At 43.0% G+C, this 27,244-nt stretch overlaps 1 protein-coding gene across 2 annotated transcripts in view; it reads left to right on the plus strand.

Moving 5' to 3' along the window:
• Nucleotides 1-26,513, plus strand: part of NEDD9 (neural precursor cell expressed, developmentally down-regulated 9) — a 46,886-nt gene extending 20,373 nt beyond the window's left edge. The window contains exons 3-7 of one of the 2 annotated variants that reach the window (XM_046640370.1): nucleotides 17,380-17,481; nucleotides 18,334-18,435; nucleotides 19,271-20,512; nucleotides 21,888-21,977; nucleotides 24,203-26,513. In XM_046640370.1, the coding sequence (XP_046496326.1) occupies nucleotides 17,380-17,481; nucleotides 18,334-18,435; nucleotides 19,271-20,512; nucleotides 21,888-21,977; nucleotides 24,203-24,712 (2,046 nt within the window). In that variant the 3' untranslated portion in view covers nucleotides 24,713-26,513. The remainder of the gene's footprint in view (nucleotides 1-17,379; nucleotides 17,482-18,333; nucleotides 18,436-19,270; nucleotides 20,513-21,887; nucleotides 21,978-24,202) is intronic. The other variant, XM_046640371.1, reaches the window with a different exon arrangement.
• Nucleotides 26,514-27,244: the final 731 nt, after the last annotated feature.

Below are 27,244 nucleotides of genomic sequence, written 5' to 3' on the forward strand. Positions count from 1 at the left end.
GAGAGGACCTCTTCAGCAGTCTGTATAATTCCAAATTCCGTAACAATTTGAGGTAAATAGAAATTCATAAATTGAATAAATTTTAAGCATCTAGTATATTTTTGGTGCTTGTAATACAGTGCTGAATTAAAGAGTGAGCGAAGTCTTCATGATGTGGACATTGTAGTGGGGAGACAGAAGCTGACACTGTAATGTCAGGTGGGGGGATAAGTGCTGGGAAGACAATAATGTCAGTAAACTTATGGGGGGTAATAGCCAACACCAAGATGATACTTTTGGACTCATTACAAGGAAAGGCTTTTCTCTTTTATTTACTGGCAAATTCCAAGAGTCTACAATGGGTCCTGCATGGTTTGGTATTAAGAATGGAATAATTTAATGGAACAAGAAAAGATCCCTGACTTACAAGAGGAAAGATGCAGTTAGACACCAGAAAGAGCTGTTGACGCTTTTTTGTTGCTGGTACCATTGATTCGATTCCGTCTCCCAGGACCCTGTGGACAGCAGAGCAGAGCCCTGCCCCGTGTTTCTGCCCCATCCTCTCACCTTCCAGCGCCATGTCAGACAGTGCTCCGCTGCTATTCACAGGGTTTTCATGGCCAATTTTTTGGAATTGGGTGGCTGGGTCCTTCTTCCTAGTCTGTCTTAGCCTGGAATCTCTGCTGAAACCACTGTGGGTAACCCTGCTGGTATTTGAAATACCGGTGGCATAGCTTTCAGCATCACAGCAACACACAGCCACCATAGTGTGACAACCAACAGATGGTGGTATGGTTCCCTGACTTGGAAGCGAACCCCAGGTTGTGGTGGTGAGAGTGCCAGATCTTAATCACTAGACCACCATGCTGGCTCTTAGAGTACTGCCTATACATGTGTCCTGCCCTAAATCGAATCCAAAGTCTGAATTTACAAACCCATGTAAATTAGGGAATATTTATTTGCATGATAATGGAACCCTCTGTTGAAAAACAAAACTGGGGGGTGATTTACTGTTGAATTCCTTAAATAACAAAACCATGACTGTTCATTCATGTACCACATAATGACGTTCAGGTCAACAATGGACCACATATAACGATGGTGGTCCCCTAAGATTAGTACCATGTAGCCTAGGTTTGTAGTAGGCTATCCCATCTAGGCTTGTGTAAGTGCACTCTATGATGGTCACACAACAATGCAATCACGTAAGGATGCATTTCTCAGAATGCATCCCCAACCCTATCATTAAGCGACACATGACTGTATTTTCAAATCACCTTTTATACAACAAGTATGTTTTACAAAACGCTTCTCAAGAGCCCATGTGTTGCATAAGCTAAGTTAGGAGGAATTCTTCAAGAAGTGGTGAATGGCTTTCCCACTTGTATTGTCAGGACAATGACCCCTGTCTAGAGGCTATAGACGTCACCATGACCTTTCAAAGTCCTTCTTCCCCCAGTTATGTCTGATTCAAAGGGAAAGCCAAATCCAGCCTCTATCTCCAGAGGGAGAAGAGAACAGTTAAAAGGTGTAACTATAAATACATAACTTCTCTCATTCTTAGTCCTGGTTGTTTGCACCTTAAAAATAGCTCTCTCTCCTCTGAGCTAGTGTGAGGCAGATGGAGGCGGCCAGAACAGGAAATGCTTGGCTGAAAGGTGGTCGGGTCTAGACTTTCATCACAGTTTATTTTGGCAGGAAGGTGACATGTTTTCCTTTTTAGACTCAACCTTTTTAGTTCCAAGTCTGAAAAGTCTAAAACTTCAGACTTCTTCCCATCTTATTGGCAGATTTGCTCCTTGACTCTCCATCCTTTTGGAGAGGAAAGACTTAGCCCACACCTTCCCTTGAATTGATGTTGGGGTGCTGGGGTTACCCTGGGGTGCTCAAATCAATGTTTTGTTTGTTTGTTTAATTCTAAAGTCAGTGGAACATTTTACGGTTAGCAAAAGGTAGGTGATTCCCGTGGGAGGAAGCCACCTTCTGAAAAGGACCTCTGCCGGCCCTTCCAGGGGTTGCAGCCAGATCTGGGGGAGACTTTCCAAGAGCTAAGGAGTAGATGATGCTGGATGCTGAGCTTTGAGCAGTCAGGGTCTGAGGTGGTTACATGGCAAGAAGGGGGAGGGCAGGAGGGAATGGTCCAGGCTCTTCACGCCAAACACCAAGTGTTCTGCAGGATATCCTGACATCACCTTCAATACCACCTTAGTGCCTCTGGTTCTCTAGGTTGCCTGCCTCCATCCTGTCCACTGAACACCATTGACTCCCACCCCCATGGGAGTGTGTTTGCCCTCTTCCTTTCTTTCCTCTCCCACTCTTCCTTCCTTCCTCTCTTCTCTCTCCCTCTCACCCCCGCTCCTCCCTCTCTTTCTCACTCTTTTTTTTTTTTTAAGAAGGTTGTCACTGAGCTAACATCTGTTGCCAATCTTCCTCTTTTTGCTTGAGGAAGATTGTCGCTGAGCTAACATCTGTGCCAATCCTCCTCTATTTTTTGTGGGATGCTGCCACAGTGGAGTTTGATGAGTGGTGCTAAGTGTGTGCTTGAGATCCGAACCCGCAAACTCCGGGCCACTGAAGCGGAGTGTGAGAACTTAACCACTACAACACTGGGCCGGCCCCCCCACTCTCTCACTCTTGCTTTTGCTCTTGCTCTTGGTCTCACCCTTTCTTTCCCGTTCTCTCTCTGCCTCCTTCCTTCCTTCCCTCCTTCTCTCCCTCCCTCTTTTCTTCTTTCCTTCCTTCATAGCGGTGATGAACTGGCTGCTAAGAGGTGATTTTAACCTTCTAGGTAATAGCTGCTTTAAAAACTTCTGCCACCATCTCCTTCAGTGTAGGGATCTTCTCAGTGGGTGAGAATTACACTAACAACTTAAGCCGAGGCCCCAAGAGTTAATCCCAGTACAGTGGGGATCAGGTGGGGTTTTTTATATTTTTTGAGTTCTCATTGTATCAGTTCTACTGACTTGCTAAATAGCTCTGTACCCATTTTTCTCTTAATTTCCCATCTGTAAAATGGTGGTGAACCCAGAACTGGACATTCCTGGTAGTTTAAGCTATGGTCCTTAAAAGCTATTAAAGAAGACAAAGAGGCAGCAATGGAATCTTGTTTTGAACCATGAAAGTGTGGTTTTAAAATTTTAGAGAACATAAGACTCACCCAGAGAGGTAGGGAAGGTGAGGGGAAATGCAGATTCCTGGGCCTTTCCCCAGAGAGTCGAATCCTAGGGCCCAGGAGTCTGCAGTTCAGTAAGCTCCTTGATAGTTCTGGGGGAAGTAGTCCAGGACTACACTTCGAGAACCACTGCGAATGGACCATGAAAGGGGTTGGATATGTTCCAATCTGATTGTGATTCGGGACTTTCCGTAGTTAAAGATTCCCTTGAGGTTGCTAACAGACCGTGGGCTTCAGAAGTTTTATCCACCACAATTTTTTCTACTAATGAATCAGTTAAGGAAAAAAAAAAGAGAAAAGCAGTGAATTCTGCCTTCCATCACTTCAGCTTTGCTCTCAGGGAAACTCCAGCCTCTACCCACGTTCTTGCATCCCATCCATATTCAGTGACCTTCATCACTGATTAAATCAGTGATTAGAGAAAGAAAGAAAATCACATAGTCCTCAGCCCTTTAGGAAACAAGAAGACAGCATGAGCATTGTGAAAAGAGTGCGGGCTTAGGGATGTGGCTGACTCCCAATTCTGTTTCCTCCTCTGCACAGCCCTTGGCAAGTTATTGAACTTCTTTAGGCTTTGGTTCCTTCATCCGTAAAATGGGAGTAATCATAACTTGCTCGCAGGGAGAGAATTAAATGAACCGGTATATAGAAATGACTGGACACAGAGCTTAGCAGAGCAGGTGCTTCAAAAATGGGTGCCTCTCACCTTGTTTTTCTTTCCTTTCTCAGATTTTGTTTTGAACTGTGGGCCCTGTTTGTGTTTCTTATCATACCCAAATATGCAAATACTTTATTGCTGGCACATATGCTGTTCCCTTTGAGTGCATGGCGCTCTCTCTGGTTCTATAAGAATTTTGCATAGAGTGGAAAAGAACTCTCAGCATTATCTGGAAACCATATACACTGACACCTTTACTTAATTTCATTGGTCTTTTTCACTCTGGGTTTTGTGTGCAGGGCCGTTTTCTCCATTAGGCATTGTGGGCAGAATGCCCAGGGCCTACGAGAATGTCTGAGAGCTGAATAAAAAAAATTTGGCTCCAAAATATGAAACACAAAAGCAGCAAAATAGAAATTAATAAACATGTAGACACGTGTAGGAAACAACATCGTGTCAACCTCATTAATGGTTATATTTTGGGCTTATACCTCTTTCATTACGTTTTAAAACAGTTTGTAGGTTAGATTTTTCTCACTTTGCAAAGATTTCTAAATATGCCCTGTGATTGCCAAGAACTCACAGGCAATTCTAAATTAAATGAGTTACTCATAGTCCAATAACTTGAAAAGCTGAATTATATTTTTTTAAATGTTCTTGATTTTTTTTTAAAAAAGGAAAAATTCTCCTTAATATGGGAGCACGGTTTGGAGTGGAGCCTCCCAACATCCAAGAGCCTAAAGTCTACAAAGATCTGAAATAGCCTCATTTCTTTGCTTCAGAGACCAGTAAAACTGCCACCTGAGTTCATCCGTGTCGTGCTTGATCTGCGTGGGGAATTATACGTGTTTCTCTCATTAGTCCTTGGACATGTCACTTTTTTTCTAACTGGTGAAATTAGATTTGCTGTCAATCCTTCTGAAGATCAGTTTGGGGCTACGTTATAAGCTCCATTAAGGTAGGCAGGGGCTGTGGCTGTCTCTGCTGCCGTAGGCCAAGCTTGCAGCAAAGTATCAGCCCACAGAGAACAGCCAATGAGCAAATGAACAAGGCAGAGAAAGAAATGAAGCATTTAATTTGAGTTGACCTTTAAATAAGCTGAAAAGTAGTTCTGATCTTATCACCATCCGCCATGACACACTGTTCAAATCCCATCGTCCAGCTCATTAGTCTGTTATGACATACGTCAGATTGTACACGGTCATTTTCCCCCAGAACGGTCTTGGAGAATGTCACCATCTGTTTTCTGTAATCATAACTATCTATACACAACGAATGAGCATCCAAAGCATGATTGATGTAAAGCGCAACTTGTCTGAGGGCCTCAATTTCATGCATTTTGCCCAATTTACACAACAAGTTTAGTTAACTCTTCTATAGGCACCTAAAAAAGAGAACTACACTTTTTCTACCGAGTAGCAGAGCTTCCTTTGCATATGCTATTATTTACCTAGAATGCCTTTCCTCCTCTAGTCTACCTGTGCACTCCTATTCATACTTTAAAACCCATTTCAATGTTCATCTCTTCTGTGAAGCTTTCTCTCTGCACCCCAGCAGTTTCTCGCTCCTCAGTGGTCCCAAGGTATGGTACATTTCACTTAATCTCAAGGGAGCTCATGGGCTCATTAAAACTGTAATGGCCCGCCCTTATACCATGTATGATGGTCTAGGTTGGGGCAAGTACTGCTTCAGGGTGGCACTCAGAAAACTCAAGTAGTATTAAGATTTATCTAGACCCCATTACATCATCTTTAAAGACCATTTCCTACCTTGCAAAATAGGGGACAGCCAAATAGTTGGCAGGAAATGAGTCAAAGATTTTAGCCAGGTCTTCTAGGCCCATTCCTGAAAGGTAATATAAGAACCAGAAATACATTAGCTACAATGTTTGTACCTTCTTAGACACTGAGTCACCATGAATTACACACACACACACACACACACACACACACCCAAAGCCATTGGTTAAGGAACAGAGGACTTCCCTTATTGGGATTTGAAGCATTGTGAAATCTGGTTACCCAGAGCAACACTCAGTTATGAGCCAACTAACTGCTGTATATTAGCAGTATGATTTGTCTACCAACAAGTAAAAATAGATTTAGAGGAAATGAAAGCTCCCAGAGAAGATAAACTCTGCCTCTCCCTCACTTTCCTTTCCTATACACACACACACTCTAAAAAATACCAGGGAGAATCAGAGTTTGCCAGGGCAGAGAGTACCTCTGGTTTCTTCACTTATCAACTCAATAGAGTAAGCCCATGTTCCAGAATTATGCATTTCTATATAAAGATAATCCTGATTTAAATGATTGCTTTTCCTCAATACATGGCTTTATGGGCTATGCAGAGAAGTGAACTTTCATCTACAATCTCTACCCTCAGTGTCGAGATGCATTTGAAATCTTGCAGATAAGTGGAGGTCCCTGAGCACTTCAAGGGCAGGACTTTATGAGCTCACTTTGAAAATGAGAAGTGTCTCTTCCCAGTCGCGTCACCCACGCCTGCGGAATGAGCAAACTGTGACACCTCCTTAAAAATGAACAAAGTCCTTTTTGTTCCGAAAATTCCAAGGCCTTCAAACGCAGTTGCAATTTGTTATAAAGCTCATAGATAATGCATGTTTCTAAGAGTGTATTAGTAACTTCTTATAAACCCGCACCAAAGCAAACAGAGGTAATCTCCTGTCGTTTGTCAGTGATTTCCTGCTCAGTGACTGTGCTCATCAGAGTGAACAGGTCCCATATTGTTTGCAGTATGATGTCTGGCTAAGTGGATAATGCTCTATATGTGAGGGAGAGAGAAGAATACATTTCTTTATTTGATTTGATAATAAAACCGAGACTTACTACTGGTTCAACACATCTTCACAAGCAGACTTGTTTGAGTATGTTGTGCAAAATGCAGAGCTAGATACCATCAGAAATGCACTTGGTTCTAAATGGTTGTGCCATGAACCTAGTTGTCAATGTACACTTCTAGACAGGCGCGCTGCTCCTGTTTAAGGGGTGCAGGTGTGACTCGCTTAGGCCGGTGTGTCTTCCTTAAAAGTTGTAACTCCAGTAGCATTTGAAGAGTACTAAGGAGTCCTCTCATTACCTACAGTAGATCAATTTTTTTTTTTTAATATTTTATTTTTTTCCTTTTTCTCCCCAAAGCCCCCTGGTACATAGTTGTATATTCTTAGTTGTGGGTCCTTCTAGTTGTGGCATCTGGGATGCCACCTCACTGTGGCTCGATGAGCGGTGCCATGTCCACGCCCAGGATTCGAACTGACGAAACACTGGACGCAGCAGAACGCGCGAATTTAACCACTCGGCCACGGGGCCCGCCCCACAGTAGATCGATTTTTGAAGCAAAGAATCCTTTAGCAATGCCATAATCACATCTGATTTATTTGAATAATTTTTATAATACTTGGGTTTCTTAGAGCATGGTGTGCTTAAACCAGTCATTTCGAATAGTTATTTGTTTTCAAATTGGCCACCAACTGACTGTGTAGCCTTTAGCATGTTTTTAAGCTACTCAGTTTTCAAGACAGTTTTCGATCTAAGTAGGGGTGACCCCACAGTGCCTTTAAGCTTTGGCTCCATGTGAAGGATGTTATCCACATAATCTCATCTAATCCTCTCAACAGCCTCACAAGGTGCTCCTTACAGCCTTCACTTTACAAGGGGAGGGATCTGAGGTCTGAGAAGTAAGTTAACTTGCCGAAGGACACAACCTCTAGTAAGAGGCAGGATTGATTTGAGCCCGTCTGTCTGACTCTGAAACTAATGAGTTTTACATCCCAGCGAATGGTTGAGGTTGCCAAGCCTTAAAATAAGAGAGCATATTTAGACACCTCATTAGCAATTCCAGCTCACCAGAACCCTGGGTGCTAAAAAGCATCCTGTTGGCCAGGAAGAATTAAAGTCACTTCAGAAAGCTCCCACCTCAGATCCAGAGAGTAGCCTCAATGCTGAGGGAACCCGAGTTAAGGAACGTGGAAATGCGCGCCTTGTGCAGTGGTCGGTCTCACGGCAGGCAGATCCAGAAGTCCTGAGCGGGTCTTTAAGGTGATGTAGAGACCATGGTACCACTGACAACATTGCTATGTTGGCTTTCTCTGCCATTGGAAATACCACCTTTTCAAATGACCTCCAATTGCTCCAAATGGATAACTATTTAACCAGATAGAGTTAAATCTCCCAGAATGGGCTTGCCAGTGAAAGGGGCACCCCCCCAAAAATAAGATACCCAGATTTCAAGTTTGTCTTCTCAGAGAAGCAAGTAATTTTCTTTGGGAGGATTTACTTGTGAAATTAGAAAAGTAGTAAATTTCTAATCTGTCTTGCTACTGTAGGCACCAGGACCTTGAGGAAAGCACTCCTGGGCTGCCGGACCCAGCTCACCAGGATTCTCGTTCACTTTTCTGTCCTTAATGAGCTGAATAACCTCTCTGAACTTTAGTTCCCTCAACTGTGAAATGGGGAGTAGGGCTGGATTATCTCTAATGGTCTTTGCTAAAATTTTATGATCCAGATATCCTTATCTGATTCTTTCCCACAGTCGCTTGAAAAGTTTAATAAAATGACCCCGCCTCAAGATTCTTAAAAAAAAGAAAAGACATGCAGGTGTTGACATAAATTTCAGTTTGCCCCTAAGTTTTGGCAATTCCTTCTGACCTTTCCTTTAGGATCCAGTTCACCTTCCTATCTAGAAACCTCAGCCTCCTTTAGAAGATAGAACCGTGTCAATAGAAAGCAAGGAGCAGGCAGGAACACAGGAGGGAGGGGTGGGTATGCTGAGCCAGGGAGAATCCAAGTTTGCAGACCCGGTCCCATACTTGAGAAGGCTATAGCGAGCACCTCATTAAGGAGAACTCTCACCTCTGCTTTACCAAGAGCTAAGGAAGTGCTTTGTCCTGGAACTCGTTATTTTCTGCCCATTTTCCTCTGTTTAATCCCCTCAGCTTGGCAGAGGCCCTTGGTGGGTCCCGTGTCTCTCGAAGCGACAGCCCTGCCGCAGCACTGGGTCAGCCCTCTTCAGAACTGGCACCAAGTTCTGCCATGTGAGCAGTTTGCTCCATCAGCCATCGTGTCTTTTCTCCGATTTAAGCCTTGAGAGGTCTCCTATTTAGGAGGAAACAATACCCGTAGGCATTTGAGTCCAGAAATTCTCATCCCTTACCTCCTTTCCATAATCACATCCTCTTTAGGGCACTCCGTGGGCATTTCTCTAAAATCCATTTCAAAATCTAGATTTAGCACTTAGTGTCCTGTTGAATTTACTTGAACATCAAAAGAACCAAAATGCTTGTGCCTTTTATAGTTTTTATTCAAAGAACATTTCAGTCCATGGGATATAAAAAATGGCTTTGCTGTACCCAGCTCTGTCACAGGCTGTATTCGGCTTTGTCCAGAGAAAGACCTCAACCACTTGAGGAACCCAGATGTCACTTCCCATCATGTCCTTTCACGTTAAATGCTTCTAGCTGCTCCCTGGCGCTTGGTCACTCCATAACTAAATATTGCTTTAGCACTCACTGCACAAAGGGCTTCCTGAAAGCAGCGGGGAGACGTGTGGAGGCTTTACAATCGGGCACTGTTTCCATTGAGTGCTTCGCCGCCCAAATGCTGTGTCAAATGAAAGTGACCCAAGAGCCCTGTTCCACTTCTGAGCTTTTAGTTGTGACTTTTTTCTCATTTGGAAAAAGAGACTGGCCGTGATTTAGATGTGGCTAGCAAAAGCCTTCGTTCTAGCATAAAATCAGACATCAACATGTCTTTGAAGGAAAAATCATCTCCCCAAAATAGTGAGGGAGCAATCTCGAGGAGCACGAGAAGCATTAGGAAGGGTTAACCATGGATATGGCCCACGAGGGTGTATTTTTAAGGCCAGACTCAGTTTTCATTATTGTTGCTATGTGAGTAAATAAATGAGCTCACCGCTACACCCAAGCTGGGCAGAGAGAATTTATAGAGAATTAATGAATCCAGTGTAGGCAACATGTGGCTTTTCCTCTGGTCATAGAAAAGCATCTAATAATCTTGGATTTTAAACAGACAAACCTCTATAACATTGCAGTTTCTGAAAACTGGATCCAAGTTCTAATGGGCAGGCAGGGATGATAGTGATGTTTCTTTTCCTAGGGTTTCCTTTAAAGGGAAAGGTCGCATGGTTCACGGGCTTTAAGACAAAGAGGTTGTTATAAGATCTAATAAATACTGTGGTGGCTTTGTTAATGCTTTTTAAGGGCATTTAAGTGAAATAAGTCCTTTCCAACAGGCAGTTTTAGAAATCTAAACACTCTTGTTAATGCATGAAGCCCAGAGATGGTATAAATAAAACAGGGGGTTAGGGGGGATTAGAGATAGACAGGAAGCAATCTAATTTTACTTTCCACATGTGCCAAGAAAAATGCAAATAGATGACTGCTAATCACTGAAGCCTACTTTTGAATTCAGACTATCTTAGGTACTGTTAACGGCAAGGTTATAAATCTGTACTGTAATCATTAGGGTATAGTGGCACTTGTTAACTTCTCATCACTTACTCATTCTGTCTCCTGAGTACCACCTGGGTTGTCTAGTTCTTGACTAGGCCTTGGGGCAGAACACCAGGAGCTGGTTACACACATTCCTGCTCTTCTAGATTCATGGATAAACTCCATTGGCCAGTTATCGAGGTATCATCTAGAAAGCTAAAGCAGAGGAGTGTGTAATTCAGATTGTGGAGACTTAGAGGCAGAGAATTGAATCATGGAACTAAGAAACTAGAACAGTGACAAAAGCCTCCTCCCTACCTTTCCAAGTGGGATTTCTTATTTTTAAAAATTTTGTTAAAATTATATTTTTGTGACTTTGTAATTTTTGATACATACGTGCATCAAATGTAGAACTCTGAATCATAGTAATAATAAAACACTAGAACACGACCAGTGCTGCCGAGGTTACCTGTGCTCCACCCCATCCCACTCGGTCTCTCCTGCACTCTACCTAATTCTTTCTGTCAAACAGTAGGATTTTTCTGCTTCCTTTTTACTGTTTTTGTTCTTCCTTAGGGTTGCTGGTAGCATGGAAGGAGGGAAGGAGTCAAAGCAGGGGCGAGTGTTGGAGGAGAGAGATGAGAAGTTGTGATAAGTAGGAGAGCAGTAGGGCTGGCATCAGAAAGAAGCACCGCAGAACGTGATGACCTGAGACCCTATTAATCGGCTTTCGCAGGATTCTCGGGGGTGGGGTGACAAGGAGGATCTGCCTTCATGAATGGCACAGCCTGCTCCCTTCCCACTTCCCTCAGCGCTCCACTGAACTGGCAGCATGCAGCGGAGAAGCTGAAGTTCTCTCAACGACAGGGCCTCTGCTGCTGCTATGCCCCAATCCCAGGCACCCACTAGCTCAACTTTAAGGAGGTGAAGTGGGTGCCCAAGGAAAGTAGTGCCTCCAAGTAGACTTGCTGAGACCTTGGTACAAGTGATACTGTGTGAGCAGAAGTTGTCTTGAGCAAAAGCGTTTTGCTTCTAGACATTCCAGATAAGTAGGTGCCCTACTTCTTGGTGAGATCCTCTTGACAAACTCAGCTTGTGACCTTCCACTGAAAAGGCCTCGTCTGGAGAGGAATTCAATAAAATGCGCTGGGTTTTGGACCTCACCATCTTTCTCTTGGATAAGTGTCTATCTCTAAGCCTTATAAAGCACGTTTTCTCCTGGGGTTTTCCACTGGAGTGTCTTAGGCTGTTATGGTGATAATTGTGACAATGACAACACTGATAAGACCAGAGTAAAATAGTAACCCCAAGTAAATCTACTGATGGTCATTAACAGCCAAAGTCTCTTGTCATTTACTGCTTTGCTTTGAAATTCCCATTGCCTTGTAGACCTTACTGGGAACACTTTATGCATTTGTGAAGATTAATTTCTATCTGACTTAAATCTAAGAATGATTAAATGCTGTTTGTTTTCTCCCATGGTTTAATCATGAAACATTTTGAAAGTAAACAGCCTTGAGCTCTGTGATCACTAAGACACAGACAACATCTTTATCACATTAGGCAGAAAGTGAAAATTGGATGTTGATCATCTTGCTTCTGATGTCTTGTCTTTTACGTTCCTGGTTATCTTTGATTGTGTGTTGGACATTGTACTTTTTATATATTTGTAGAAATAATTTAAGACCTATAAAGATGTTCTTTACTTCCAGAGAGGATTTTATTTCCTTCTGCCTGCCTCATAGACACACATAAATCTAACTTCAGGCTTTGCAATGTTCTTGCCAACCCTATGACTTAAAACCTAGTTTCCGTCCATGCAGTGGTGGGTTTACTTCCAGTTAATCCTTACTTTTGCATGCAGCCCTTAGGGGTCCCAACCAAAGTGGGGATGGCTATCAGTGTTCCCCCCCACCCAAGAAGCTGTAAAAAAACACAATGTAGACTCTCAGACAGCTGTTTCAGATCAGCAAATGCCCCCAGGGAAAAACCAGTCTCAAAATTTGGACTTACGTCTATGAATTCCTTCTCCTCTTTCAAATTTTGACCTGGCAATTCTTTACTATGTTTTAATTCTTTGATGCTATTGAGAATATTTTTAGTATCTTTTCTTCATTTGTTTGCTAAAGCTGTTAGCAAACAGCTATTAAACAAGACAGTTGTTAAAGCTGTCTGCAGTAGGATGGTTGGTCTCAACTGCCTAGTCCACAATTTAAGTCCAAAAGTAAAATCTATATAGCCCAGGTGACACTTATAATAAAAATACCTAAGGCTTGAGGGTTTACTCTTCACTGGGTATGTTATGTACTTGATCTCATTTAATACTCATAATAGCCTATAAGTATTATTATTTCCACTTACTAATGAGGAAAGAGGCTTAGAATAGACAAATACCGTCGTCATGTTCTTAGCACTAGTAAGTGGTAGAGCCAGGATTTAGATCCAGCTCTGCCTGAGTCCAACTTCTGTTCTCAATCACTTCCTTCACATCACCTAATCCTTTCAATGAGCTAAAGACCCATTGTGGCCTTGGCCTCTGGTACGCAGCTTTTCATGACACAGACCTGTCACATATTTTCAGAACTAGAGAAAGCATGACTCCTGTTCCTTTCTGTTGTGTTTTCCTTCTGATGTTAGAGTAAAAAGCAGAGTTTGTTTTGATTCCTTTTTGCAAAACTCCCCCATATGTTTCCAGCTTGTGGCTGACAAGAATGCAGGTGTTCATGTCACATGCAGGCTCTAGACTGGGGAAAAGGAAACCATGTAGTGGCCCTTCTTGGCCTCCCATCGTGGTTTGCACCGAATGGTGGTGCAGGTGATAATTCTTCCATGGCTTCTGGTTTCTCAACTTTACCTAACATTCACTCCGTTTTCTTGGCTCCTAACTTGGCTGCTAAGACACAGTTCTGCCCCTTATCCCATGGGTCCCACTCAACCTAGAGCTGACTTACCTGGAAACCAACCTTATCCTACATAAGCAGACCTTGTTTAGTCTCTCTCTAGTTCCACACCAACTTGCATAAGAAAAGCCTTGAGTTCTCCTTTAGTTCTTTAATGTATTCAATCAATAAATTTATCTAAGACCTGTTATATTCGAGGCACCGTGCTAGGCCCTGCTGTTTATATACAAATGAAAAAGAAGTGGTCTGTCTCCACAATGCTAAGGGAAGAGATGAGATGCACCATAACAGTCAAACCACAAAAGATCAGTACCGTTAGGATGCATGGATAACATACTCGGGGAGTTCAAGGAGGGAGATATTATATCTGTCTGGGAAAGTCTCCATGGGAGAGGGGCACTCAGGTTGACCTTGAAAATCGAATAAAATTTGAATATGAGGAAAGGCAGAAGAGCATCTTGCACAAAGACACAGTGTGAGTGAAGGCACAGAGGTGTGGAGTGCAGGGCGTACATAAAAAACAGATAGTTCAATCTTGCCAAGGCATGGAGTTGGTGCAGAGCGCTCGGGCCCTGCCCTCAGAGGCTTTCAAGGTACCGAGGGAGGAGGGCAGAAATAGACAGATGCAGGCGAAGATGGCACCCTGGGGGCCAGAGACAAGTTTAGTTTGGCCAAGATGCTTTTCAAATGTTTGAGCCAATTTTGAAAATCAGATTCACATAAAAATCCAGATTTCTTGCTTCTCCTGAAAATTTGAAAGATCTGGCAACACAGGGTGTATTTTTTCAGGATGGCAGTTGGCTGGAGCTGAGGCATGGCTGCCTCCTGATTTCAGTAGGGTCTGAGTTCTGTCTCCCCAGCACAGAATCCCGGCTTGTTTCTCCCTTGCCCGCCTACCTGCTCAGCCTCGCAGGCATCTCTTCTACAGGTCTGCGCCTAGCCAACCAAATGTAGAGGCCTGAATGCCTGACCCAGGAGCCTCTCTTCCAGCTCTCTGACCCTCACACCTGTTGGTTTTCAGTTTTCCCTAGGCCTCGCTGCTGCCTCCAATACAGACTCTTCTTTAAAATCTCAGCATGCATGGCTCTCGAGATTATGAGACATGGAAGTATTTAAAGCGTCTCTAAAAACAGCTCGGGCTGCCCAGGATCTGAGGCTTGAAATGGTGTGAACCAAACACACCAAAGGGCAGGGCGGGGCCAGCCATGTGTGTTTGCTTATTTTGATGCGAGCAGATGAATTAAGAGAGCTAACGTCACGCCAGTCTCTGGACTGTTTCGATCCTACGCTGCCAGGGCCCAGTGTTGGAGATTTAGTAAATGGACTCCTCCTCTTCTAAATTTCTACAGTCTGCCCTTCTCTGCACCATGTCTCTTGAAGATTCTCCCATTAGTTGACAAGAATGGTATACTAACATCTGAGGAAGGTTGCATTCCTCATCAGAAGAGAAAGTCTATATTTGGAAAATGCAAATCCTCTGCCAGGGTGACAGGAAAGCAGTAACAGTGGTCATAGGGCACCAGAAACCCCACAGTTTAGCCCCCTTTGTGGCAACCCTAGTGAACGAATAGGTCGGTTTGGTAATTCCTAAGGTTAAACCCTTGTAACTATAAATAAATACACAGAATGAAAAGAATGGAGAAAAGAAAAACAAACAGAGGGAAAAAGGGAAGCGAAAAATCTGACCTGATTTCATTGAGAAAATTAATTGTAAAATGCCCTGTGTGTAGCAATTCCATGAGTGCCTTGCAGTGCAATGCCCAGGAGAATTCTTGCAAAGTTTCCGTCCCCTTAGCTAGGCCTTGGTGTTCCTTGTACGCTGAGGTTCAGTAATTCTGGGATAGTAGAAAGGTTTTTGTGTGCTATGTCAAGCAGGAAGAAAAGGCCTTATGAACCACAAAACTGGATACTTTGTAAGGTACAGAACAGTCAGCACTTTCCTCTGAGGAAAGAACACACAATTGGCATGTAAGTGACCCAAGCAATGGGTTGAGGAGGAGAATGTCCAAAAGTAGACTTGCAGCTCCCTGTTCTTTCCTGCGTCACACAGCGGATCGCTGCATGCCCTGGATGTGTCTGCCCAGATGCAAAACGTTGGCCCCATTTAAATGCCGTTTGTGGACCAACGTGAATTAGATGGTAACATCAGGAATGCTGGCATCGGGGAGGTTGTATTTTGTTGGCTTTCCTCCCCTGTGGTTTTCACCATCTGTTTCTTTTAATGCATAAACAAGGAAAATGACTGGTTTGGAATGTGAAATTTTTAAAAACCAGATGACCACAGGCATCCTCTAAATGAGAAAGAGAGAGCAAGTTGGGGTTCTGTGACATTTGTCAGAAAGTGAGATGTTAAATATCGGGGAGCATTAATGCTCTCTGCCAGGGAAGATCCACGAAGGCGAGGAAAGCCTCATCCGTGACCCCGCCTTTCTGAGGTCATGCCGTATGCTCATTTCATCCGGGGCTATTTCAGATACCACCACCACCCCGTCTGTCTCCTAGCCCCGCTCCCTTTTTGACTCTAAAGATGAAACCATTCAGCTGGCTTCAGCATAACCAGCCTTGGTTTTCCATTAGCATTATTGCTAACTTGGCAACCCGTGACGGACCCCACTCTTAGAAACTTGTAGCCTGAACAAAAGCTGCGTTGTGAGCAGGTTCTATTATAAAGCCCAAATAGAGAGCTATAAATAGAGGAGCTGATGAGGTAGACTAAGAGAAGATAACTTCATTTCTTTCCTGGACAATAGTGAAAAAAAAAATTACATAAGGGCATTAGGAACACAGTGTGTTTTTCTTGAGCAAAGGGCATCCTGCTTTGAAAAGGAAGATTTGCTGTGCACAGTACAGTGGCCACTCTATAAAATGGTTCTGTATGCTCCATGCCAACAAACCTTAAAGCGATAGAGTCCTTTTTTAAACCCAAGGCAGTGGAGAGATTTGATGGGATGGTGACTGCATACTAATCTCTTTTGCCTTCATTGCAAGAAATAATCAGCTGCGTGCACCAGGGATTTAAAGCCAAATTGAATTTGGGCATTTTAAAGCCCCCCAGGGAGAAGGGCATTGGTGCCTTTGGCTGAATTCCATCCAATTCAGCATAAGTCGGACATGAGCATTTTTCACATAGTTTTGTAGGCAGCTTGACGCCAGAGTTTGCACACTACAGAAAGGATAAAAGATGACAGTTTCTTAGGGAACAACCAACTCTTCCTAATTTGCAATATCTGTTGTCCTCAAAATGTCATGGGCAATACGGAGGTGGGCGCTGTTCGTCATTCGGGGGGCAGGGGTTAGGCAGAAACAAGACCCAGGGAATTTAGAAGCCCTTGGAGGATTAAATGTATCTCAAAATGAGTTTAAGTTCAAATAATTCTCTACCCATGCTTAGGACAGAATGAAGTATGTAGATATGAAAATACAAGCCTGTTGGGTGAGATTCATTTCATTGACATTGGTTCCAGATGCCAGAGTTGTGGTGAGCATATTTGACTTCTGACATCCCTTGCATGGGTCGTAGGTACTGTCTGGGATGTGTGCTTCCCTGGTGGAAATGGGAAAATGAAGAGAGACCTGCACTCTGCTCCTGGTTGCTCCCTGACTCAGTCCTGCACTGGTTTCCTAACTTAGACTGAAAGCTCCTGGAGGCTTCCAAGGGCAGCGCTGTTTGAGCGTTAGCTTCATAAAAGTACTCTAGTGACCTATGGAATTTTAGTTATAATAATGTCAGATGAAGAGGAGTCCTGGGGGAAGATATGTGAGGAATTTTAAGCGACCAAACTCTGTATTATTCACTTTACAAATAGTTTCAGAGCCTTTAAAAAACTTTTTTTTTTCATTATGCTGTGCTTTTGATGCTCCAAAGGGACGATGTAGGATTTTCGTGGTTTAAAAATAATTCTCTCTTAAAGTACACTTTGGGAATTGAGACTTAATCTGACCAACTTTGAGATGACTTTATTACTGGGAGGCGGGGGGACAGAGATATTTCAGGGGCTTGTTCTTTATGGGTATTCAAGAGGGTTTTAAAAGTTTACTGACCTGGTGTCTCCTTGTCTCCTTCCTTTTCTCTTCCTTCTCTCTTTGGTTTTTTTCTTTCTTTCTTTTTCTGGGGGAGGGAGGAGTGCCTGTTTAGGAGGCGAAGAGATTCGCTCAGGCCGGGGGCTTGGGATTTTACACCTCTGTGTCTTCTTGTCCACAGGTGATAACCCCTGTCAGGTCGGGCCATGGCTATGTGTACGAGTACCCATCCAGACACCAAAAGGACATCTATGACATCCCCCCTTCCCATGCCACTCAAGGGGTACGTACCGGGAACGTGGTCACGGGAGAGATGAGCTTTAAGGGTAGCGTTCCTTCAGGGCTGCAGAGGAAAGGGAAATGACAAATTGTGTATATTTCATAGGAAGCTTCCTTTAGGTTTCTATTCAGGATCCATTTTAGCCAACGTTATTTAAATTATGTTTTCTGGATTTGCTTTATCAGGAAATCTTAGGCTTTTATCTGACAAAGCTTTTGTTGCTTATCATTTTATTTCAGGAAGTATAAAATTTAAACTACAGTTTAAAATATAGATAATGGTAGTTCCCAGAGGTGGGGGCAGGGGAGGGCGGGTGAAATGGGTGAAGGGGGCCAAAAGGTACAGACTTCCAGTTATGAATAAGTCAGGACTGGGGATGCAATGTACAACATGGGGACTCTAGTTAATGATTCTGTACTGCATATTTTAAAGTTGGTTAGACAGTAGATCTTAAAAGTTCTCATCACAAGAAAAAAAAATTTCATATCTATGTAAGGTGATAAACATTAACTAGACTTACGGTGGTGATCTTTTCACAGTACATTCAAACATCGAATCATTGTGTCATACATCTGAAACTAATGTTATATTTCAATTATATCTCAATAAAATAATTAATTTAAAAATTTAAAAAGTAAAATACAGCATAGATATTTTGCTTAAGATCATTTTTATATTTAATCTAAGTCAAAGAACACAAAACTTAGAAAAATGCCATCAATCCCTTAAAACATAGAATGCTGCTACAGAGCAAGGGTGAGCTGGTCAACAAATCCATAGTTAAAAGCTTAGTAATGGAAATCATGACAAGTGTAAGACACCTCCATTGTGGGTAACTCAAGTGTTTCTTTTCAGGTATATGACATCCCTCCATCGTCAGCAAAAGGCCCTGTGTTTTCAGTTCCAGTGGTAGAGATAAAACCTCAAGGGGTCTATGACATCCCTCCTACTAAAGGGGTAAGTGAAGGTGGCAAGGGCAAACCCAAAGGAGAAAAACTGGTCTTGGTGAGAAAGTAAATGGAAGGAGGGTAGGAGGGATGGAGTGAAAGAAGGAAGGAAGAAAGGAAAAACAATAATGAAAGATAATTCTAGATATTCCATATTTAGGGGCTCCTACTAAAAAAGAAATGGGGCAGTCAATAAGGAAAGCCAGTTAGAAGGTAAAACAATTAATTCAGTTTGGCAAGCAATTAATATATCTCATATATCTATCTCATATATCTCCTGTTTATATAGGGTGTTACAGCTTACTTAGTCCATTATGGACTAATGCATTTGACTCACTCTGTTGCCCTCTGGTGTATGCCTGCACAGGAAGTACAGCGAGCCTTGTTTTACAGATAAGGGAACTGTGTCTCAGAACTTTAAGTGACTTATTCAGCATCACACAGCTGGTAGATCCGGGGAGAGACCGCAGGTCTTCTGACACCTAGTCAGTTGTGTTAATGCATAATCTGCCTCTCAGCCTGGATCAGCTGAGGAAGGATACCCAGGACGTGCTCAGAAACTGAAGCTGGGACCCGGGAAGAGCAACTCAGCCAGCAGGGGTCCACACAAGGCAGCACTGAGGCCACGGAAAGGATGCACTTGTCAGAGGATGAGGGAAGTGGGAACGGAGCAGAGCAGAGCAGAGTTGGAAAATACCTACCATTAGTGGGTGGAGAGTGAAAGAAGAAGAGCCAGAAAGCAGGACTGAGAATTCTGGCCTTGATTTTAATGTACCGTTCAGTTTCCACGTGTTCACATGAGCCAACAGAACAAATGACAGCTTCATTTTTTACTTACTTTGCAGGTATATGCCATTCCACCCTCTGCTTGCCGAGATGAAGCAGCACTTAGGGAAAAAGAGTATGACTTCCCCCCTCCGATGAGACAAGCTGGAAGGCCGGACATCAGACCTGAGGGCGTTTATGACATCCCCCCAACCAGCACCAAGCCAGTGGGGAAGGACCTTCACATAAAATATAACTGTGACACTGCCGGACCTGCTGAACTGGTGACGCGAAGACACCAAAGCATTTCCCTGAACCATCCCCCACCACAGCTGGGGCAGTCAGTGGGCACTCAGAACGATGCCTACGATGTCCCCCGAGGGGTTCAGTTTCTTGAGCCGCCAGCAGAAACCAGTGAGAAAGCAAACCCCGAAGAAAGAGACGGTGTTTACGATGTCCCTCTGCACAACCCACCAGATGCCAAAGGCTCTCAGGACGTGGTAGATGGTATCAACCGATTATCTTTCTCCAGTACAGGCAGCACCAGGAGTAATATGTCCACATCTTCCACCACCTCAAAGGAATCTTCATTGTCGGCCTCCCCATCTCAGGACAAAAGGCTTTTATTGGATCCAGACACAGCCATTGAGAGACTTCATCGGCTCCAGCAGACCCTGGAGATGGGCGTCTCCAGCCTAATGGCGCTGGTCACCACAGACTGGCGGTGTTACGGATACATGGAACGACACATCAACGAGATACGCACCGCAGTGGACAAGGTGGAGCTGTTCCTGAGGGACTACCTCCATTTTGCCAAGGGAGCTGCAGCAAATGCTTCCTGCCTCCCAGAACTCACCCTCCACAACAAAATGAAGCGGGAGCTCCAAAGAGTAGAAGACTCCCACCAGATTCTGAGCCAAACCAGCCATGACTTAAATGAGTGCAGCTGGTCCCTGAATATTCTGGCCATCAACAAGCCCCAAAACAAGTGTGATGATCTGGACCGGTTTGTGATGGTAGCAAAGACGGTGCCCGATGATGCCAAGCAGCTCACCACAACGATCAATAGCAACGCAGAAGCCCTCTTTAGACCAGGCCCTGGTAGCTCACATGTAAAGAATGGGCCTGAGAACATCATGAACTCCACTGACTACCCCCACGCTGGGTCCCAGATGCAGCTGCTACATCCTGGGGACCACAAGGCCCAAGGCCTCAACAAGCCATTACCCCATAACCTGGGCAAGGACCAGCCCCCTGACTGTAGCAGCAGTGATGGCTCTGAAAGGAGCTGGATGGATGATTATGACTATGTCCACCTACAGGTAAAGAAAGCAGGCTCATAATAACTTATATTCACTCAGAGAGCCTGGGACGAATGCCTGTCAGGCTGTTAGGCTGGGCTACCAGAGCAGAGAACATGATTAATGGTTCACAAACATCATTAGTGGTTCGTAAACTGGAGGCAATGCTGTATAGTAGGAAGAACATGGGCCTGAAAGTCCTGAGCCCTCAGCTCTAGACCTATCCCTGGTACTAATTGTGTGACCAATCTATACAACCTCCCTGGACCTTCATTCCCTCATTTACAAAATGAGCGAAGCACAGGGCTGGATTAGATCCCATTGGTGTGCCTCAGGCAAGCGGGCAGAGATGCCCCAAGTAGGATAGTTGGCCTTCAGATTATCATACCAGTTCCATTTGCATTTTATGATTTAGTTCTGCATGATATTTTATTTGAAAAAACGGGGGGGTTCACTGTTAAGAAAAAAAAATTGAAAACCTCTGCACTACAGAATTTCTAAGGTCCCCTCAGCTCTATAGTATGTGTGTGTGTGTGTGTGTGTGTGTAATAACTTGCAGAAAAACTCAACCACACCTCAAACTTACCTTGAGGACCACTAGGCATTTGCCATTTGACCTAGAACTTAACCTGAATATGGGAAACTGGGCAGTCACAGTCTGCCACCCACAAGTGGAAGTTCCCCCAAATTGGCCTGGGATCCTGATAGCTTGCCCTTTTGCTTTGGGGGATTAAGATCCATTATTTAGAATTTGGCTCACTTTCTTATTCTGCCGTTCTTTTCATTTGACTGAGAGCCACAGATTATCCTGAGAACTATTAAACTAACTACAGTTCCCTTGAGTGCAAGACACTGGGAAAGGGAGCACTAAGCCACACCTAGGACTGAGGAAAGACGTGGGGAGAGAGTAGATGGAGACATTAAACATTCACCTGGCTGGTTGTCCATCTCTGCATATTGGGAAACACTAATTTGGTGTAGAGTTGTAAGTGATTCCAAGAAACTAGAAGTGCACTGTGGGCCACATTTAGACCTGCATTAGGAGGTTTATGGGTCCACATATAATCTATCAGAAAAGAACCCTGAGAAATGGTACTGCTTAAGGAGTTTGAAGGGGATCATGGGTACTCTTGGAAAATGGTAAAGTGGAGCAGAGAGCGTGGCCCCCTACACAGAAACAGATTATGATTTTCAGCCCTAACCTACACGGTGACTCTGGAAGTCTGGCCGAGAAGCACGTCATCCCTGTCTTGGGTTCGCAGAGGCCTAATTGGGCATGCGGGAAATTGCCAAGGCAGTGGAAAATGAAAGAGTATTTACGCGTTTGTCAATGAAATTGTTAGCATAAATGAATCACAGTGGTGATGTAATGTTTCTTTATGTCGAAAAATAATAGGGTAAAGAGGAGTTTGAGAGGCAACAGAAAGAGCTGTTGGAAAAAGAAAATATCATCAAACAGAACAAGATGCAGCTGGAACATCATCAGGTAAGTTCAGTCACAACAAAACCTACTTGGTATTGAAAAGATTTCTCACTTAATAAGGAAGGTATAACTTCAAACGATTGATTTTGATCCTTCCAGCACACTTTGGCATAAATAAGCTCCAAGGCATATAACAGGGTACAAGAACAGCGAGAAGGTTTATGGCTTCAGTAATCTGGTGGTATACAGGTTACGTCCAAACGGCAATGTTTCCAGGCTAAACCTGTGCTTCTGACATATTAGGACTATTTGGGTTAAGGTTGTTGGTCTCAAGGAACAAGACCCACTCAAGCCAGCCCAAGAAAACAGGTTTTATAGTCAGGCCATGGTAGGGGATTCAGGAACAGAAAATAAAAGATATAGCCAAGTCTGATGAGAACTAGGGCTGTAAATTCTCTCCTCTTCTTGTACTTCTTTTACTTCTCTCTAAATCTGCTTTCTTCTCCTCTATCTTTTGGTAGTTTCCTCTTCTTATCTACTCATTTGGCTCCTCTATAACTTTACAAAACCCGTAAATGGCCACTCAAAGCCCCTTCTAAAGATGGCTTTTCATCTCAGCTTCCTCAGCTGATAGTCAGTTCCTTCTGTGATTCATTAAATTCCCAAAAAGGAGAGTCTGATTGGGCCATCTCTATCTATGTATCTATGTATCTATCTATCAACTATCAACTATCCATCTATCTATCTATCAACTATCTGTCTATCTATCTATCATCTATCTCTCCCCTACAACACAAGCCTATGGCTTGGCTCAACTTGATCCAATCTAAGGGTAGGAGGGCAGGATCCACTGTTTTTAAAATATATCAAGTCCATTTACTAAGGGCTTGGGACACGGCAGGTTCATTCAACAGTTGGGCATGAGCGGGGCAGATAATATGGGTATTGCTAGTACAGGGGCATAAAAATAACGAGAAATAGATTGAGGATTTATAAACCTTTTAAGATGAAATGAAATGTCATGTAGAGACCTGAAATGGCACACTGCACTCAGGAAACCAGCGTTATCGTCCTTGCTTTCTGACCAACCAACTCTGTGACCTTAAGCAAGTCACTTAACCTCCTTGAACTCCAGTTAATTCTCTGTAAATTGAGAAAACCCCTCACCCCCCATCTAATGAGATGATATATTTATGAACATATTTGCAAAAGCATAAGCTAAATATCTTGAAGCACCATCCTCTATCTGTTTATGTTTTATTTGGCATCTGGCCAAGTAAGATAACAGAGCTTTAGCAAACCTGTGGAAACCACAGTAATTCCTAAGAAGAAAACAGATTCTGCAGAAAAGTAAAGCTGACTGTGCCTTTCTCAGGGGAGAAGCTGAGTGAGGTCATCCCTGCTCTGACTCAGCCCTACCTCAGGGTAGAAGACTGACTGAGTCCCAAGCTCAGGTCACAGATACCTGCAAAAGAGAGTCTCTCCTGAGACTTGGTGTAATAGCTGGAGATATTATCATTGCAATTTAAACAACACACCAGCTTCGGGCAGTGAGGAGAGAGGAAGAAAGCTAACACTCATTGAGTCTGACTCTGTGCAAGGTCCTTTTCTTTCCACAATTCTGGGGGCTAAGTGTTACGATGTACAATTAGCATTCAAATTCCCTTAGAGCAGTTCTTTTCCATAGTGCACATATATTTATATGCATTAGTCTTTCCTGTCGTGCTGGATGATAACATTTATACATCTTGACAGAAAGAGTAGGAGAAACAGAAAAGTGCCATGGATTGTTGTTTATCAAAGAGTCTTGAAGGGCCAGAGTCAAGGCTTTCCTCCAGAAGGAGCAAACTCTCAGAGATTTGCTTGACAAAGAGATCCCTGCATTTGGTTTTCCCTTGCCACCACTCAATGTTTAACAAGCACTGAGCTACAATATACCAAACACCATTCTAAGCACTTTGTAAATATTAACTCATTACACCTGCATGAAGATGTAGGTAACAGAGCTGGGTTTCAACCGTATGCTTCCTTCCAGCGCAAGGGCAGCAGAGGCTGATCATCCAATCATAGAAGGCCTGAGCTGGAAGATTCCTTAGAGATCATCTTCCTCAACCTCTACATTTTACAGTTGGGGGATGCAAGGCACCTTGACCAAGGACTTCCATCTAACAAGCACCTGACACTGGTTAGGGACTACAATCCCTGTCTTTTTAACTCCAAGCCCCGGTTAGTCTTCATTACAGCACACTGCCTTACCCTTAATGAATCTGCTTTTTTCTTCCTTGCAGCTAAGTCAGTTCCAGTTGTTGGAACAAGAAATTACAAAGCCCGTGGAGAATGACATCTCCAAGTGGAAGCCTTCTCAGAGCCTCCCGACCACAAACAGCAGCGTGGGTGCTCAGGATAGGCAGTTGCTCTGCTTCTACTATGACCAGTGTGAGACCCATTTCATTTCCCTTCTCAATGCCATCGATGCTCTCTTCAGTTGCGTCAGCTCAGCCCAGCCCCCGCGGATCTTCGTGGCACACAGCAAGTTTGTCATCCTAAGTGCACACAAACTGGTGTTCATTGGAGACACACTGACAAGGCAGGTTGCTGCCCAGGACATTCGCAACAAAGTGATGAACTCCAGCAACCAGCTCTGTGAACAGCTCAAGACTATAGTTATGGCGACCAAGATGGCCGCCCTCCATTACCCCAGCACTACGGCCTTGCAAGAAATGGTACACCAAGTCACAGACCTGTCCAGGACCGCGCAGCTGTTCAAGCGCTCTTTGCTGGAGATGGCAACGTTCTGAAAAGAAAATGAGAAAAGGAGGACTGAGTGGGTTGCTAAGGAAAACTGGAAATACTGTCTGGTTTTTGTAAATATTATCTATTTTTATAGATATTTTATATGAAATGAAATATTTTAACATTTTATGGGTTAGGCGACATTCAGAAATTCAGGGAGCTAGAGGGGGAATTGTGTTTTTCTGTGTGGTTCTTGTGTACACACATAAGCATCTAAGACAAACTGTACAGAAACTCGTCCACATGCGTGTGTATGCCTGTGTATTCGTGTTCATTTGTAGATGTTTGTCTGATACATTCCATTAAAAAACATGAATTAAGAAGCACCTTAGTAAGCACATCCTGATGCTGCATTTTTTTTAGAAAACATACCAGATAGTTGTAATATTGCTCTACGTGTACCAGCAATTATTCTGAGCCTGTCACTTCCAAGTCTGGGAAACATAGTATATTTGCTGGTGTTCGCCTCCCAGTAATGAGGCATGGTATGACTTGTTCTTGTTTTGCAACCCCTTCCAAAATTGACTGTGTTGGGCACATTATGGCAAATTGCCTCACTTCTGGTTGAAAAAGCCCTCTTAGAAAGTTTCAGAAGCCTATGTTAATCCAAGCCCCAATATTTTCGGTGCTGGAGGAAAGACACATGTATTTGGAGGACATGCGCCCAGTTAGGACTGGGTTTTTCCATACTGAGAGGAGGTCACAATAAAAGGAGAGCACGTGTTTCCCCAGGGTTTTCTGATCTGCATTTAGGAGTGATTTGGCCAGGAGGTTTTCCAAAGGATGTTTTTAGATTTGCAAAGACCATATTATTCGCAGCAGGAATTCATACAGACGCATCAGACTACGCTCACCCACAAAAGAAGGGATGGTTCCATCCGCCAGTAGTAAGTAGAGGCCTTTCTGACTCTCAACATTCACTTAGGTGCTACCGCCCCCATCACCTGAGGGAAACTACCCGGTTCCTTTGTCACCTAAATGTTAGAGCCATCTCCTACTCTAAGAAAATTCATTGCTTGATCTTGCACCCTCCTTAAAACATGCATATGCAGACCCGACACTCAGAGCAACTGTATGGAGCCCATCTAATCCTTACAGTTCTTTCTGGCCAATGACCCTGTGTGTACAGCCCACCACTGTCTCACAGCTCATCACAATATCCATTTCACAGCCTGTCCCCTTGCACCTGTTGCTGTTGGCACAGCACAAACACACCACAAGCCATTAGATTCATCATGGGCAAATGAAATACTTCCTACCCTGTGGGTAAATGTAGTCACATATTACCAAGTCAAGGAGCGTGTTATCTGTGATCTTTCGGTCCAGTTCTTATTTAATTGTTCTGTCCAGCCTATTTGAAAACGTTTTTATTTGCAATATAGGTCTTGACTTAATTAAGCTTGCATGTTTTAAACAACCAAATCATTGAAACAGGAAAAGATTTAAGAAAGAATATGTGATCTAAGTGTGATAAAAAGCCAGTGAAACTTACAGAAGGTGCTTTACAAGACAACCGCTATGGTAGGTCTCAAAGTTCTGCTCTACCAGAAGAAGATTAAAAGTTGTATTGTATTGTATTGTTGTATTGTTATTGTGGGGAGGAAGGAGCTTGCTGAAAATCAACAAAGAAGATGAAAAATGTTCTTGTAGATTTCTTTGTATAATGTGTATTTCTTAGGAGATGACAGATTTGTTCTAAGTGGTGACATTTCACGTTTTCAAAACCAAAATGTCCAATCTGTATTATTCTCTTTCCCATCCTATATGTAGAGACTATTTTTAAACCATTAAATTTTTAGATCTCTCTTTTCGTAGGCACTGGATGTTCTTTTCCATATTTCTTTCTTTGTCACAGAATTAAATGTTGACTTATTTTGGCACTCCTAATATAGAAAGTTAAATTATGGTTATTTTATCCATACTATAAACCTGGAATTTTTAGGAAAATTGAGAGTTGGTTATCTTTTCATTTTGTGTCATTTCAGAGAATCTTTGCATTTGAAGAAAATTCTGGAATGTTACCAAACCCAAATATCTGGAACAAGGCTTCTCTTCACCAGAAAGCCTGAACATTTAAGTAATGGGTAGGATGATTTCTGCTATCATAATATGGATGTTACCATTCATGTGGTTTTAGAATCAAAGGGAATTGCACAATTCATTCTGGAACAAACATAAAAAAATAATTAAAAGGAAACTATATTTGATGAAAATAACATTAATAACCACATAAATTATTTTTAAAGCTTGGCCCACTCTTTCACTCAGTATCTTGCTCAGATTTATGGATAAACTATTTGAATATACCTTGTATCTTTTTGCCCACATCTATAAACATTAATTGATTTTTGAGGAAAGTGCCAAGGCACTTTAATGGTGAATGGAAATTCTTTTGAAAAACTGCTGCTGGAACAACTAAATCTCTCCATGGAAAAAAATGAATACTTACATCCTACACGAAAATGCATCATATACCTAAATGTAAAACTTAAAACTGTAACACTTCTCGAAGAAAACATAGAAGGAAATCTTTGTGA

The sequence above is a fragment of the Equus quagga genome, chromosome 15 (genome assembly GCF_021613505.1).
Source record: "Equus quagga isolate Etosha38 chromosome 15, UCLA_HA_Equagga_1.0, whole genome shotgun sequence".
Taxonomy (NCBI): Eukaryota; Metazoa; Chordata; class Mammalia; order Perissodactyla; family Equidae; genus Equus; species Equus quagga.